This window comes from Malania oleifera, chromosome 1, assembly GCF_029873635.1.
Source record: "Malania oleifera isolate guangnan ecotype guangnan chromosome 1, ASM2987363v1, whole genome shotgun sequence".
NCBI lineage: Eukaryota > Viridiplantae > Streptophyta > Magnoliopsida > Santalales > Ximeniaceae > Malania > Malania oleifera.
The window spans coordinates 114,525,457-114,541,653 of record NC_080417.1 but is presented as its reverse complement, the minus strand read 5'-3'; the positions used below and the strand labels follow the sequence as shown (position 1 = coordinate 114,541,653).

The following is a 16,197-nucleotide window of genomic DNA, read 5'->3' as shown; positions in this document are numbered from 1 at the left end:
TCCAGTACTAACACATGAATTAACATTAAAGAACGAAATCGAATTCCAACTGAATTTTATTGAATTAAATTTAAGAAAGAGAACTAAATATATGTTATAAATTATGGGTAATAAGAATAAAGTTAAATAATAAATAAAAATTACATTTGAAATTTAACTTATAAATTTTATTTTATGTAAAATTTTAAAAAAATTAATATAATTTAACATTATATTTTTTGTAAATCTAGATAAATTTAAATTTAATTCTTCGACTGGTAAGTAACAAATTTGATATTTTTCCTGTACATAGCCAGGGTAGTTATGTACACAAGCTCCGAGTCTAGAAGTCGTGTAGAAGCTCCGAGTCTTGAAGTCCTCTCTCTCTCTCTCTCTCTCTCTCTCTGTTTCCGCCGAGCAGCGAATTACAGGGACAAAAGATGAGGATAGTAGGACTGACGGGCGGAATCGCATCAGGCAAGAGCACTGTTTCAAGTCTCTTCAAAGCCAGCGGCGTCCCTGTCGTCGACGCTGACCTCGTCGCTCGCGTTTGTCTTCTCTCTCTCTCTCTCTCTCATTGCCGGTTTTTGCATTTCACTGTGTTTGATTCCACCTATAATAACTAAAATAAATAGTTATAATTTGGGTCAAATTGAAACAATAGGCAGTTGGGACTGTAATTTTTTCCGTTAATTTCAATACTTGGGTGTTTGTTTCTGCAACATGTATGGCAGAAGCGAATAGTTGCAACGAGTGTATGTGTAAATTATAAAGACAGATGAACTTGTTTCCCATTTGCAGGATGTTTTGAAGAAAGGCTGTGGTGGTTGGAAAAAGGTTGTTGCGGCATTTGGGGATGACATTTTACTGCCCAGTGGAGAAGTAGATAGGCCAAAACTGGGTCATATTGTGTTTTCTGATCCTGACAAGCGCCAACTTCTTAATAGGTACAAGTTGCCCCAGTGGATTTAGATGTCCACCGGAGAACCAATTTTTCCTCTATATTTCCCAGAATATTTAGATATCAGTTGCATCAATTTTCACAATTCTGAGTTATTCTGTCCTACTGCAATTGCACCCATGTAACTAGAAGGTGTTTGGGAGCATGAATTTCAGGGAGTCAATTTGCATATGTGGATTTGGGAGAAATTAAATATAATTTTATGTCACGTATTGTCCAAATTCACTCAAATCCAAAATTGAAGGTCTCAACTCCTGGCTTCCAACCACAAGGTGAATGTGTTTTTAAGCCCGTCCATGTATTGGAATTTGTATGTATGTCTTGTAGATTTTCCTGTGGTGGACTCAATAATTTCATTGCTGCCCATCCTTGCATCACTACATGTACATGTCATAGATTCTCGAACGGTAGACTTCATTAACTTCATTGCTAGCTTCCAATGTCATAGTTTCTTCCTTATAACTGGATGATTAGTGTGCCATTTGGAGAATTATCAATCTGATATGCACAATTTTGCCTTTTGTCAAAAGTTCTAGTATATTTCTAGGCCCCTATATCTTCTAAGCAAACATGCACTCTTAACAGGGATAGTTTTGAAGTTTTCTTTGTAGTGAGACTCTTGGGAAGGCTGCACTGAATTTGGAAATTAGAGGTTCCTGTGGTGGGTTTGCTGTGTAAAGCTTACATGCCTCCTCCATTGGATGGATTTGCAATTTTTGTTGTTGGGCCTGACCATTTGAGTTGGAGATTTTAAACTTGACTCTTGTTTAGAGCTAAACATGTCCGTTGAATTAGTTATGTACACGTCCTTTCTTTCATTTACTCTAGTCCATGCTAAATATATTGTAAATTAAACCATTTTATTGCTGAGTTAAATGTTATTTGGCTTCATCCCCCATCCATTGTGATGGTATTGGATGTTGAATTGGATTCAACTTGGGATTGAACAAATTTTTTGTTTTTTGAGCCAAGCCTGGTTGTGACTGGATGGTGATCCTATTTGGGTTTGATTTGAGTTCTTTCTGAAGGGGATGACGATAAAACAAAGAATTATTTTTTCTCATCTAGGTTTGAGTCGGGGATTGCCCAGTTAAGACCTCTTCTGTTGTCACTATAGTGTTGGTTGTTCCCAGTTCTCCAGGTGTTCTCATTTGATATTGATGATTGGGCAGATTATCCTTGATTCTGCTTTGCTTTTCTGGTTCTTGTCAAATTCTTTGTGCATTTCCTTGTTTTTATTCTTGTCTTGGCTTCCAATAGTAAATTGTTCGGTTTTATGGAACTTTATGAGTTGCTTTATTCACATCTGTGTTTGCTGGTTAATGAGTGAGCAAAACCAGTGGCTGGAGTAACCTGCCTTAAGAACTATTAATAACAACAGGTGAAGGTATAGTACTCAAAATTTATGATGTAGGAAATTATAGTGTTGCAACCTTTTAATGCACTACACTACTATGAAAATGAAAGGCTTGTTTCATCAAGGATTGCATCAATAATGATCTGTATGCAAATTGTGTGGCAAATTCATTTTTGAGCTGAGTGAAAACTGAAGTTTTGGTGGGATATATGACTTGACCCGAGTGATTCTTAATATTATAGCTTCTTCACTTTTACAGGAATTACACTTACCAATTATTGTAATGTTACATGGAATTTTGAGTGTAGTCTACCTTATAGAATTCTAGGGAATTGCTATGAATAACAAATCACAGATAATTGTTTCTTAATCAGTTCTGAATTATAATTGTTATATTGCGTAGGATATTGGCACCTTATATATCATCCGGCATTTTTTGGGAAATTCTGAAGCTATGGATGAAGGGCTGTAAAGTTATTGTCCTTGACATCCCTTTGTTGTTTGAGGCCAAGATGGACAAGTGGACAAAGCCTATTATTGTTGTGTGGGTAGATCCTGAAACACAGTTTCAACGACTCATGTCAAGAGACAGAACATCTGAACAAGAGTCCAAAAATAAGATAAGTGCTCAAATGGCACTTGATTGGAAAAGGACCAAGGCAGATATTATAATTGATAACACTGGATCACTAGAGGACTTGAATGAACAGTTTCGAAAGGTATTATTGCAGGTCACAAGGCCCTTAACATGGAGCGAATTCGGCCTTTCCAGGCAGGGAGCATTCTCATTTTTCGTGTCTGTTACTATTGGTGTTCTTATCTTTAGGAAAGTTTATAATGGCAGTCGTTGACAACCATTGTGTTTCTCAACATGTTTAGCCCTGTTTCCAAGCTCAACCTTTCTATGCTTCATTTAAACAGGTTGTAATTTTTGGAAAAAGAACTTTTTCAATGATAAGAAAGCTGTTTCATTGCTCAAAAAAATGTTGTATAATGTTTGTTTTTTTTGCTACTTAGCAAGGAATGATTTACAATTTAAGTTTTTTCTTTTCTTTTCTTTTTAAGCAATGTTGGTGTTTCTATGCAAGTTTCAGATTTTGTTGCAGTTTAATTATGTATAAATATGTTTCTTTTGGTGCAATTCGTAAAAATGTTCTCTCTCAGGAAGAGAAATCTTCTCTTTAAGTTCCATGCCCAAATTTAGAATTTTACTAATACAGAAAAGGCAAATAATAATCTAATTGAAAATGATGAAACGGAAAGAAGGATCGCCAATTGAAGACATAAATATCAGCCACTGTTGTTAAAGTCAGGATCCTGACTTCAACAGTTGGGAAGTTTTTGGTATTGGATTGTTGGATGAGATTTTGAGATCACACAATTGTAAGATTCTCCTACTAGAATAATGTGTAATTTCTTTTTAAATGTCACTCTAGAATTTTAAGAATTTGATGCAGTTTCCAGTAATACGTCAAACCTAAAACTGGGACAAAGGTAAGGAAGACATAATTACCATTTATGATGTTATTGAAGAATTACCACTTTACCTAAAAGCTTAAGCTATTAGATTGTAGCCCAACAATGTATATCAAGCTTTAACACCCCCTGCATGTGCAGCCCGGCAGCATGTGGAGAGATAAAACACACGATAAATAACACACATTATAGGGAACACAATAAAACAAGGGCATCAAGACTAGAACCCAGGACATCCTGGTAACTAGCTTTGATACCATGTTAGATTACACTTTACCCAAAAGCTTAAGCTATTAGATTGTGGGCCAACAAGGTATATCCAGCTTTAACAGATTGCACGGTTAAAATTTTCTGGGCTAAAAACAGTATTAAATAGCAATATAACTAACCCATGTAGTGGAATTGAAGGCTTTGTCATTCCTTCCATAGAAGTTATATTGAATAATCAGTCACTAACATTAGATTATGGGTCTCCTTCTATGTCAGTATTGTTTCTTTGTAGAAAGAGGCTCTTATAAAGATGTGCAATATCCTTAATGGTGCTACTACATTAACCTTATGAGATTCTTCAGCTGCATTGTCTTGGAGAAAATGGGACTGTTGAGGTAGAGGAAAATGCTGAGATTTTTTTAGCTCCAAACCTGGGGAATATTGGTAAGAATTTCAATAAATTTCTTTGGTCTTTGTTTTTCCTTTTCCTCCGCAGATGACGTGTGGATGTGTCTGTGTGCTCTCTGTTTTTGAGCAGTCTGGGAAAGAAGCTTTCCAACCCAGGTATCATATCAAGTACTCCAAGTTCAAAAAATTAGCTAGTAAATTAGGTTTTCCTGTTGCTTTTGTGTTTTAATTTTCATTTTCTTGAATATATACTGCCTTATTGCTGTTCAATGGTTTAGTTGGGTGTACAACAAGGATGAAGCTTCTTTTTGTTTGTATGTGTGTGTTATATGCGTGTTATTTTCATTGACCATTCAACTTTCTGATCTATTTTTGTTTAAACATTTATTGCTCCATTACTAGCTAGTTCATTTGAGGAAGATTATACACTTGATTGATGCTATTATAATCTATAGCAGTAGTTTTCTCTTCTTTTCCTTTGATATTGGATGACTGCCTGATAGTATACACATTCATGTCGCTTTTGCTGGTTGGACATGAAGCTCTATTGCCTTAGTGAATTACTGACTTATCAAAAGAAATGGTAAATGAGTGCTGCAATAGAGTGCTTGTGCTTCTTGTTATACTGTATGACAAAGATCCTTTACTGTCCCTTGCCTTGTTTTAAAAACTTATCACTATAATAATTGTAAGATAAAAAGTGTTACCACTGTGTTGTGACATTTTCCTTTTCTTTTTTTTTTTTAACGTTTTTCTTTAAAATGTACTCTATCAATTCTTTATGCCATACCTTTTGTTTTTTTTTTTTTTTTGTATGGATGTCTAATTCTATACACTAATAAATTTCTGGCAAGCATAATTATTAGGCTGTTTCTGTCCAAAAATTTTGGTCTGAATTACACTAAATTTGAGAAGTTATTTGCTATGACTCAATTTGTTTTTTAGAGAGATGATGTTTAAAATTTCTTCATCACGAAGCAAAATTCTTAGATAGAAGCTATTTTAAGAGGCAATGGCACAGAGTTCAGCTTCTTTCTGGTTACTTGTAGGTTTCTTTTTGGTGGTTAACTTGTTAATCATCTATGCTGAACTGTGGTACACAGGTGGTGCAGAGTATAGTGGATTTGGTGTACCGTGGAGGCTCCCCAAATAAACTGATAGCCTTATGGATAGGAGCAGTGTTCATGATATACTGCCCCTAATTTGCAAACCCTTGGTTATGTTCTGTGATTTCTTCAGAGTGCTGCAGAACATTTTTGGGTTTTGTGCTTGTACTATTGGCTGGTCACATGATGGTCCAGATTTATCTGATTTTATTCTTTTTGTGCTCTTTTGGATTTAAAGTTGCAGCCATGTATGTGACAACAAATTTAACAAATGATGATGGGTCAGTTTTTATCTCTTACCCAATTTGTTGCTTATGGTTACTTTAAAGTAATATACTTCTTCCAGCTATCATAAAAATGACTTTATTTTATGCTATGTATGTCTGGAAAGTGATGGAAGCAAATTAGAATATATACTAGGGCATATCTAGATATCCAAACGGAACTTGAATCATTTCATCATAGGGCAGCTATCAAGGCCTTAGCTTGGTGGTATAGTGGGGTGGATTTAGGTTTAGGTCTTGAGTTTGACACTCCCAATACGCGGGCAGGGAGGGGGGATTTGGGGGGAGATATCTTATGAATACTTGTGTTTAAATAGACAAGTTATATGGTCACATTTACACAATCATTTATGGAGTGCCATCTAAATGAAAACATGTGTACTCTTCATTTCTGGAGGCTTTTTTCTGGGCCATAGATCAATAGTTTTCCTTAATTATCACATCCACGGTATGCACTTATAATCTTTCTTTTACCCCTTGTTTGGCAGGAGGAAAGGAAAAGGGAGGGAAAATAAAAGGTGCAAAGGAAGGAAAAAATGGGATATTCCTTTCCTTGTTGTTTTGTTAATAAATTGATTCTCACTCAATTTAACGGGCAACGCTCTTTGGATCCCTTCCCCCCTGGTTTTGGAGGGGATTGATTTTGGAGGAGTGTACCCCATTTCCATATGTTTCTTTATTTACCCAGTTATTCCACCCAACCAAACAATGGAAAAAGTATTTCCCTCCCTTCTTTTCCTTCCACCCAATTTACTTCCTTTTCTGTTTCTACCAAATACAATGTCAAGGCATGACTTGGTTGCAAATGTGGTTGAGGAGTCTACTTTTCTTGTTGCTGATTTGAAGTCTTTAGGTTAGTTTTTTTAATTGGAAAAAAAAAAAAAAGTCAGTAGAATGTTGGTGCGAGAAGCCCGCTTGATGTAGCATAGTGGACCTAGTGGAGAGGAAGAGAAGAAGGGAAAGAGAGAAGTGGAAAGGAGAGGGAAGAGGGAAGGAGGGAGTACATGGATAAAATTATCTTTGTAGACAACTAGGAAAAACCCTAAAGAATACTGATAAAACCCTAGCGTTTTATAATAGGGAAATTGGTAAAATTGAAAGAAAAGAAAATATAAAGAGAAAATAGGCTCGATCACTTCGAGGGGATTTGCCTAGATTCGGGAAACTTTTTGAATTATGTTATTGCTTGAATGAAAAAGCCCTATAGGGTTACATATATATAGGTCAGGGAACCTACTCCTTTTAGGAGTGTAAAAAATCCTAATCCAAGTCCACAGTGGTCTCAATCCTAATTGATTTGGGATTCCTAACACATTAAACAAAAATCCTAATTGATTTAGGAATACTAACATTAAATTGAAACCCCAATTGATTTGTGAATCCTAACTCATCATTTAGAAGTCTCAATTAATTTGGGAATCATAACATTAGATAGAAATTCCAATTGATTTGTAAATCCTAACGCATTAATTAGAAATCCCAATTTATTTGGGAATCCTAATATTCCTGCCTCCTTAAAATCGACCTTGTCCTCAAGATTGAGCAACAAGACACTTTGGGAATCTCTCCTCCAAGGATTGATAAGTTTTCCAAGTTGTATCTTCGGCTGGTAAGTGAGACTATGAACTAAAGCTTTTGTGATGTCTTAACTTCTATGTTTCACTGCTCGGAGATCCATAATTGCTTGTGGTTGCACTTAAACCTCATTAGTAGGTCTAATATCAAGCAAGTGGTGCTACACTATAACTCGCTCCCCAAACTTCTTCTTGAGGCAAGAGACATGAAAAATTGGATGTACCTTAGTACCTATCGGTAAGTCAAGACGAGATTATGATAAGCAACAGGGCCTGTGCATTTCAGGATCTTATAGGGCCCATAAAACCGAGGAGACAATTTCATTGAAGAGCTGAACATTCAAAGATATTTGTTTGTAGGGCTATAGCCTTAGAAAAATCCAATCTCTCACTGAGAATTCTGTTTCACTCTGATGCTTATTAGCTTGTTGCTTCATACGAGCTTGAGCTGCAACAAGATTTTCCTTAAGGAGGTGAAGCACTTTGTTTTGATCATTTAACTCCTTGTCAACTTGATTAATTCTGGAGGATCCAAGTAAATATCGAGCAAGGACGGGCTGTTAACAACCTTGAAAGGAGTCAACTTGATAGAGGAATGATAATTGGTATTGTACCACCATTCGGCCCACATAAACCATCGCACCCAACCCTTTGTTTTGTTGCTAGCAAAACAACAATGGTAAGTCTCTAGGGGTGGCAAACGGGTCGAAACCCGTCGGGTGACCCATGACCCGCCCGTTTAAAATGGGTTCGGGTTTTATACAAATCTACCCGTTTATAAATAGGCTGTGACCTGCCCGTTTATAGACGAGTCAACCTGGGTTTGGGTCGGGTCACCCACTGTGTGACCCGTTTATTTGGCTCCTATTCCTATATATAAACCCTGAAACCCATTAACCCACTAACCCTACTGCATTTGCAATGCGATGAAACCCTAATTCCTATTTGCTAATTTGCCGCGGTTGCCTCCTGCTATCCCATTCACATTTCCACTCCTCCACAAGCCCCAGCTCCAGTTGCTCCACAGTCTCTGACTCCCCACTCCACTGTCATGCCCTTGCGTCCTCACGGATCAAGCTCTCTCATGATCTAGAGATGTAGATGTCCCTCAAGCTCCCTCACGATCAAGCAGCATGAATACCTCTCTCTCTCTCTCTCTCTCTCTCTCTCTCTCTAACACCAGTTCACAATCCATGACGAGCCATAGCACCATCAATGCTGGATCCTCCACTTCTACCCGCCATTCCCGAACCACTTCATCCTCAGAATCCCAACCATAGGCACTGTCTACCGCCAGACGGCAAAGATAACTGGATGTCGTCGCCATCTGCATTGGTTAGCAAGCTTAAGAAGATCCCTCCGATCCCATTCCATTGAGGCCTGCACAGAGATGACGCCGCAAGGGTGAGGGATAGTGAAGATGATGAGGAGTTGCATTCGTCTTTGAATCTCGTGCCCTTGCTTGGCCTCAAGCTCCCTCACGGTTGGAGCGTTTTTTTTAAATGTCATTTTGTATGAAATTTTTAAAAAAATTTAAAATAAATAAATTTTATTTTTTAAATGGGTAGTCCGTGACCTGCAACGGGTGGGTTAGGGTTTGCATGGTTGGGACCTGTTTACAGCCCGACCCATTTACGACCCGCCCGGACCCGGCCTGCGAACCTATTTTGCCAACCCTATAAGTCTCCAAGCACTCGTTAACAACTTCAACTTGCGTATTTGATTGTGGATGATATGCACTGCTTATATTGAATTTGTTCCTTGCAAACGGAAAAGCTTGTTTCAAAAGTTGCTGATAAATACTCTATCACAATCACTGACACTAGCCTGAGGAATACCGTGCAACTTGCCATCATTCTCAACAAAAGTACAAGCAACACTTGTAGTAGTGTAAGGGTGAGTTATAGCACAAAAATGAGCATATTTTGTGAGACGCTCTAATAACAAAAATAGTAGATTTACCATGAGAAGATGGTAGTCCTTTAATGAAATCCATGGGGATATCAGCCCAAGCTTCGTTGGAATATAGGAAGACGTTGTGACAAACATCATAATCTGCTGCAAATTTTTTGATTTTACCCTTTCCTTCCGATAAAGCTCTTGAGAAATGCGCTTTAGGTTTTAAGAAATCCAGAGTGACCTGCAACTGGTTATGCATGTAATTCTTGGTGTATGGTTTGCTTTTAGGCTGAATTAAGCACTAATAAAATTCTCCCCTTTTATAGTAGGTTTAAAGAGTCCCAAAAGTAAGGAAGAATTGAAGTTGGTTCTTCTTGTAGCCTTTGGATGATATTTCTTCTAATCTTCAGATTTTGCCACCATTCCTTATTGATTTGTGCAAGAGTAATACATGCAGGTACAAAAGTAGCCACAAGTTCAACTTGCTCAAGAAGTCGTGAGAATGCATTTGCCACCACATTTTGGCCCCTTGTAAACAATCTTATAGTCATAGCCCAACAACTTAGTCATCCATTTCTGTTGTTCCATGGAAGAGATTCGTTGGCCTAGAAAATACTTCAGACTCTTGTGATTAGTTCAGATTTGGAAATGTCGGCCAATCACACTTTGTAACTACGTTCACAATGGCTAGCATCTCTTTGCCATAAACAGACATGCTGATGTGGGATGGAGAAAGAGCTTTACTGGTAAAAGCAATGGGGCATCTGCCTTGCAAAACTGCATCAATGTCAACTCTTGATGCATTAGACTCAATAATGAATACCTTGTTGAAATTTGGCAAAACAAGAACTGGTGTGGTGGACATTGCGTGCTTAAGCTTGGCAGAGGCTTGTTTAGCTTTTTTACTCCATTTGAATGCATCCTTTTTTAGCAGTGTGGTCAATGGAGCACTAATCTTCCCATGATCCTTGAAAAACTTGCAGTAGTAACTAATTAAACCCAAAAATCCTCATAGCATCTTTACTATTTGTGGAATAGGCCAAACTGTCATTGCTAATTGCTTGTATTTTAGAATAATCAACTGAAACACCTTCTTGAGAAACAATATGCCCAAGGTATTCCACATGCAGTCGAGCAAAGCTACATTTAAATTTCTTGACAAACAGATTATGATCATGAAGAGTGGCGAGTACAATTTGCAAATGACATAAATGATCTTTGAAAGATGAGCTATATATTAGGATGTCATAAAAAAATATGAGAATGAACTTATGTAGGTAAGGTCGAAAAATATCATTCATGAGATTCTGGAAGGTGGAAGGGGCATTGGTTAACCCAAAAGCCATAACCAAGAACTTGTAATGCTCATCATGAGTTCTAAACATAGTTTTTAAATGTCATCCTCATGTACCCGAATCTGGTGATAACCTGCTCTCAATTTTTGGTGAAATGCTGGGCACCTTCCAACTCATCTAACAACTTATCCACAACAGGGATAGGATATTTATCTTTCATAGTGCTCTTGTTAGTGCTTGATAATCAACACACATCTGCCAAGAACCATTCTTCCTCTTCACCAAAAGAAAGGAGAAGAATATGGACTGACACTTGGTTCGATTATGTCAGCATCTAACATTTCTTTCATTATCTTTTTTGTTTCCACTTTCTGAAAATAAGGATAGCGATAAGGATGGACATTTGTAGGGACACTACCTAGAGGAATGCGGTGATCATGCGTTCACTAAGTGACGATCCATGGGGCTCCACAAATAAGTCTAAAAATTCTGATATAAGAGACTCTAGTCCTTCATCCTGGCCAAATCGATGTTGTAACTCCTCTGGCGCTTGAATCTATACCAGGCAACCATGTTGCTTCTTTTTAAGGAGCATCTCCATAGATGACTTGAAACTGTAGTCACATTACCACAACATTTGCCTTTTAAGGGTCATTCTCTAGCTGTTCATGATGAACTTCATAACCAGTTTAGAAAAATTCCAAGCCATATCACCTAAAATTTGTAACCATTCAATACCCCAAACCACTTCATAATCTTCTAGTGACCATAAAAAATCAACGTACAACTCATGATTCTGCATAGTTTAACCTTCGGATACTTGCTTTGGCATGTCGAGGCCCTTCCATCTGCAACCTTTACATCAAACTTTTCACATTGCTCCACAATATAGGCCAGCCATTTAGAAATTTTAGTATCCATGAAATTACTACCCATATCAATTAAAATAGTGACAGATTGGTGTCTTATGAAGCCATTAATTTTCATGGTTTGTGCACCGGGCTGCCCATTTTATTAATTTTCATGGTTTGAGGGTTAGCATACTCAACTAAAGCATGAACTGAAGAAGTGATAGATTCATCATTATTACCAGATTCTTTAGCTTCATGATTTGAATCAGAACAGTCATCTTCAGCCTCTTTTGGCTCCTCGACTAGTTCAATCATCAAGAGTTGTCCCTTTTTGCAACGATGTCCCCTATCCATTGCTCATCACAATGCTAGAACAAACCCTTTGTTGTTTGCTCTTTAATTTTTTCCTGGGTCACTCGTTTGGAGGGAGGATTGTGAGGAGGTGGAGTGATAGTGCTGCTGACATTCAGCTTGCTAATGGTCTTGCTGGAGTGATGTCATTCTTCTCCCAAGATATCTACTAGAGACTACTACTGGATGATCGAGAGAGTATGTAAGAAAGAGAAGAGATATGTTTCTTTTGTTGTGTTTTAGAAATGGGTTGGAGGTAGCCTTTTTATAGGCTGCAAAAAGGAGTAACTTCCGGCTGGTTATTACAGTAGATTAATGGTATTCGACTGCTCAAATATCACCACTAACATCGAGCCGTTGGAGGAAATTAAACAAAATAAAAATTGCTGAAAATAACACCAAGAAAAAACTGCTGCCATTAACCACAAAATAAAGAAACAAAAAACTGCTAGAATTTGAAACATCTCCAAAAATCCCCCACATGTTTCAAATTATGAAACAAAACAAAACAAGGAAAAAAAAAAACAAAATAAAACAAAGGTTGAGTAACCATAAAAGGTCATGCAAAGGGTGACAATACCTTTTGGTTTGAATTGCACTTGGAAAATGTGTGCTATGAGCTGCAACAACACTTACATTTCCCTAAAGAGCTTTAAATGTTATTTTAGCTTTGGCATTAGGAAACATCAACTTGTTCGAGTAGTCATGCTCCCATTTTATGCTAAAACATAAACCTACCCAAAGCATAAAATCTATACTAGTATTTGCATGATGGTAACCCATCCCATGCACATAAGACAAGCGGTCATAGGCAAGTATAATGCTTTGAACAAGCTTGGCTTGTGACACTAGATGTTGAGCAGTGAACACCTGCAGTGCAGTATGTTTGTCATGGTGAATCATCCATGAGATGCGAGAGGGAAAGAGCTGGAGACCAATGGCGATGGAGGCACTGCGGCTGAATGCTTGCGCCTATTTCCTTGAGAGAGAACTCATTTTGAGAGGGTTGAACATCAGCAGCGTGATGATGATCTGGTGAGTGTCGGAGCCTTTGCAAGTGACAGTGTTAGGGGTGGCAGAACCAGCAGCGCATGGTGCCAGTCCAGCCGTGTGGTGCTCAGAGAGAGGGATGTGCAGCCGAGAGTTGAACGAAGAAGAAAGGATGACGGTCTTTCAATTAAAACTAATTCAATTGAACTTTGGGATACTCAAACCATGAGGATTGAGCAGCACCATGAATTGAATTGGGATTTAAAATTTTGGATTTTCAGTTGAGGCTCAGAAGGCCAGCACTAAGAATCACATTGTGGTTTAAAAATTTAGAGGTTTGTCTAAGCTTCAAAATTTTTTGGTCAAAAGGTTCATAGATGCCAGGCATGTAATATTTTTTTTGAACTAGACGAAAATTTTTTTGGTTGAATATAAATAAATAAATAAATTTCATTTAAAATTCAAAAGACTATTTAAGCAAATAGTATAAATATTTTTAAGATTAAAAACAATCAGTAATATTCAGCCCATATGACATTCTTATCAATTGAATGGTGGGTCCGTAATCATTTGGAGGGAAAAACCTGTAGAGATAAAACTCACAGGATCAATGATCAACACATTTTAAAAATAAAGTTGGGGGGAAAAAGTGTTGAAGCCTCTTAAAGCAATCAAATAGACTCCAAAAGGGGTAAGAGAAATTAATGCAAATACTGCACACATTGTTCCACCATGTTAAATTTGATTGACCATGTGGCGGCTTTGATAATGTTGTGGCCTTGTGGATGGTATGTATGTAATGTGTGGATGATTACTATACAGCTGGACTGATTTATTTTGTGGCTTTTTTCTTTGAGTAGGATATTTACATTAATGCAAGCCTGAATTTAATTTTTTTTTTGAGTATTTTACTTCTTTCTTACATGAGCCCAGGCCTGAGTTGCTGGCGCTCTTAAGAAGTTGGTTGGTTTTAACTGAAAAAGGAGGTTCAAAGCTCAGGTTCCTATGACTTGGTTCATTTTAGGTTCCGTACAGATTAATAGGTTATTGAGTTCAGTGAAAACAGAAACATGATGATTTGAAGGTTAAAACACATAATTTAATGGGGCTATTAGTAAGTCATGAATACAAAAGATTAACCTAGTTAATAGTTGTACTGCATAATTTAATTATTACATGCTTTTCTTTAGTGTACAATACGTATTTGATGTTTTGATTAATTGAATGTTTTGATTATTATATGATTTATTCTTATTGAACTAACTAACTTTTGTAGACTTGGCGCATTAAGGGTGATCTTGATCTTCTTGGTGTTGCATGATTTTTCATATTCATGTGTACCTAAGAAACATAACTTTAGACTTGCCCTGCCTTTTATTTTTCCAAAAAATCTTTGCCTTCTTTATTTCTGGATTCTGCCATTAAGTTGTTTATACATGCTCATATCATTTGGACTCGCTGTATCCTCGCTCTCTCTCTCTCTCTGTCTCTCTCTCTCTCTCTCTCTCTTTTCAACTTTTGATATCTGTGCGTTTCATCCTCTCAATCTGCGGCAAACATTCTCAAAGATTCTTTTCTCTCTCCCTTTTTAACTCGTCAACTTCTTATTTATATCTCCATCTCATCCTCTCAACTAACAGCACACATTTACAAAGCTCCTCAATCTTTACCTTCTCTTCGCACACTCTCTCTTGCGCTGCAGAGATGGCAGAAGCACCAGTGCAAGAGACTCCTGAACAATTGAAGTGCCAGGTGAACTAAGCTTATGTGCTTCCCAACCCCTCCTTACCTGCCTGTTTCTAATCTCCTGGCTGTATCTCTTTGTTTTACAGACATGGGTGCTGAAAGTTTCTATCCACTGCGAAGGCTGCAAGAAGAAAGTCAAGAAAGTTATGCAGAGTATGGATGGTATTTTTATCTCTCCCTCTCCCTCCCTCTCTCTCTCTCTCTCTCTCTCTCTCTCGATTGACTTCTCATGTTCTTTCCATTTACAGGTGTTTATGCCACTGATGTAGATCCTCAGCAACACAAGGTTACAGTGACTGGTAGTGTTGATGCAGAGACTCTTATTAAGAAACTGGTAAAGATGGGCAAACACGCTGAGCTTTTTCCAGAGAAGCCTGACAGAAAGGAGAAAAATGCTGGGAAATCAAAGGACAATGGGAAAAAAAATGAACCTAAATATGAAGAAACTGGTGGATCAAATGGTCAGAAAAAGCATGAGAATTCTGAAGACCCTGCTACAAAGGGTGAAAGCGGTGAGAGCAAGGATCTAGCCAACAAAAATGGTGGTGAAAATGGAGATAAAAAGAAGAAGAAGAAGAAAAGGCATCACAGTGATTCTAATGATGCTGGTGAAGGCTCTGGCTCTGGAACTCCAACACCAGCTCCAGACTCGAATCTTTGTCGTTCACCACAGCACATGTACCTGCATCCACCATTCATGTATCTGCATCCACCAATGTACCCTGTACCTGCAGCATACACAGTGAGTTGTAGTATGGCAAATCCTAGCACTAGCTCCTGTCAGGAACAGCCAGTTTATGCTCATGCATTCTCATATCCAGCAACTTATCCACCAGTTCCGCCAAGCCATTGCATCGATTGGTTTGATGATGAAGACGACGACGGTTTCTGCTCAATCATGTGATGCAGAAACTTAAGTATGTGTAGCTATATTATATTTTCTAGTACCAATGCATAAATATTTGATTGTGAGTTGGGGCAGAAAGGGTGGTGTTCATTTTGTAAGATGAAAATTGAAACAAAGGAATATATTAAAACTGGGGAGGATAAAAGGGTTGTTTTGCAGTTCAGATCTTTAGTAGATTGCCTTTATTAGTGATGCAGCTCTTGTGTGCTACTTTTAGTTGTTCGAGCGGTTCGTGTGGTACGCCTTGTATTAGTTGTTTGTAGGGCCTGAATCTCACTTTGCACTATGAGGTGTTGTGGAAATTTCAAGTGTTTATGAATCACTCTCTCTCTCTCTCTCTCTCTCTCTCTCTCACACACACACACACACACACACACACACACACAATTAAATGACAGAATGGTAAGGTCTTGGGAATTGATGACATTTTCTTTTGGAAAGCATGCTTGGGTTTCTTTGGATAAAATGTACCGTCTTATTTAGATTTGTGCTGCTTCTGCTTTTGTTGTGCGGGACAATTATTGACTGCCACTTTGAATTTTAAAGGTTGTGTGTGTGTGGTAGAGTGCAGATTTAACTTTCTTTTTTTTTTATCTTTGAACTGAACCGACGAAGGAGGCGCATTTATAAAGGTCCCTTTTTCTCCCAAAAGATTATCTTTTGCCTGGGTAAAGAAGGGTTGGTTTGATTGGATTTCGTTTAAATGATTGGGTCAGTTGCTTCCTTAATTTTGTCATCTATACATCTCTTTAATTAAAGGTAATTTAATGTTACATTTGGTAAATTAGCAAAAGGATTCATGT

General features: G+C 37.7%; 2 protein-coding genes across 4 annotated transcripts; both read left to right on the top strand.

Moving 5' to 3' along the window:
* Nucleotides 1–266: 266 nt before the first annotated feature.
* Nucleotides 267–4,378, top strand: LOC131156155 (dephospho-CoA kinase). The gene is made up of 3 exons (XM_058109617.1): nucleotides 267–527; nucleotides 781–926; nucleotides 2,701–4,378. The coding sequence occupies exons 1-3, from the start codon at nucleotides 420–422 to the stop codon at nucleotides 3,146–3,148; spliced, it is 702 nt and encodes a 233-aa protein (XP_057965600.1). The 5' UTR covers nucleotides 267–419; the 3' UTR covers nucleotides 3,149–4,378.
* Nucleotides 4,379–4,455: 77 nt separating this feature from the next.
* LOC131156139 (heavy metal-associated isoprenylated plant protein 36-like) lies at nucleotides 4,456–15,716 on the top strand. Of its 3 annotated transcripts, none has more exons than XM_058109598.1 (4): nucleotides 4,456–4,547; nucleotides 14,444–14,493; nucleotides 14,574–14,649; nucleotides 14,736–15,716. In XM_058109598.1, exons 2-4 carry the CDS (start codon nucleotides 14,446–14,448, stop codon nucleotides 15,389–15,391), a joined length of 780 nt encoding a protein of 259 aa, XP_057965581.1. In that variant the 5' UTR covers nucleotides 4,456–4,547; nucleotides 14,444–14,445; the 3' UTR covers nucleotides 15,392–15,716. The 3 variants fall into 3 exon arrangements, with proteins under 3 accessions (XP_057965581.1, XP_057965573.1, XP_057965587.1); XM_058109590.1 differs by having other exon boundaries at nucleotides 4,486–4,547; nucleotides 14,382–14,493; XM_058109604.1 differs by lacking the exon at nucleotides 4,456–4,547 and having other exon boundaries at nucleotides 13,819–14,493; nucleotides 14,574–14,640.
* The last annotated feature ends 481 nt before the right edge of the window (nucleotides 15,717–16,197 follow it).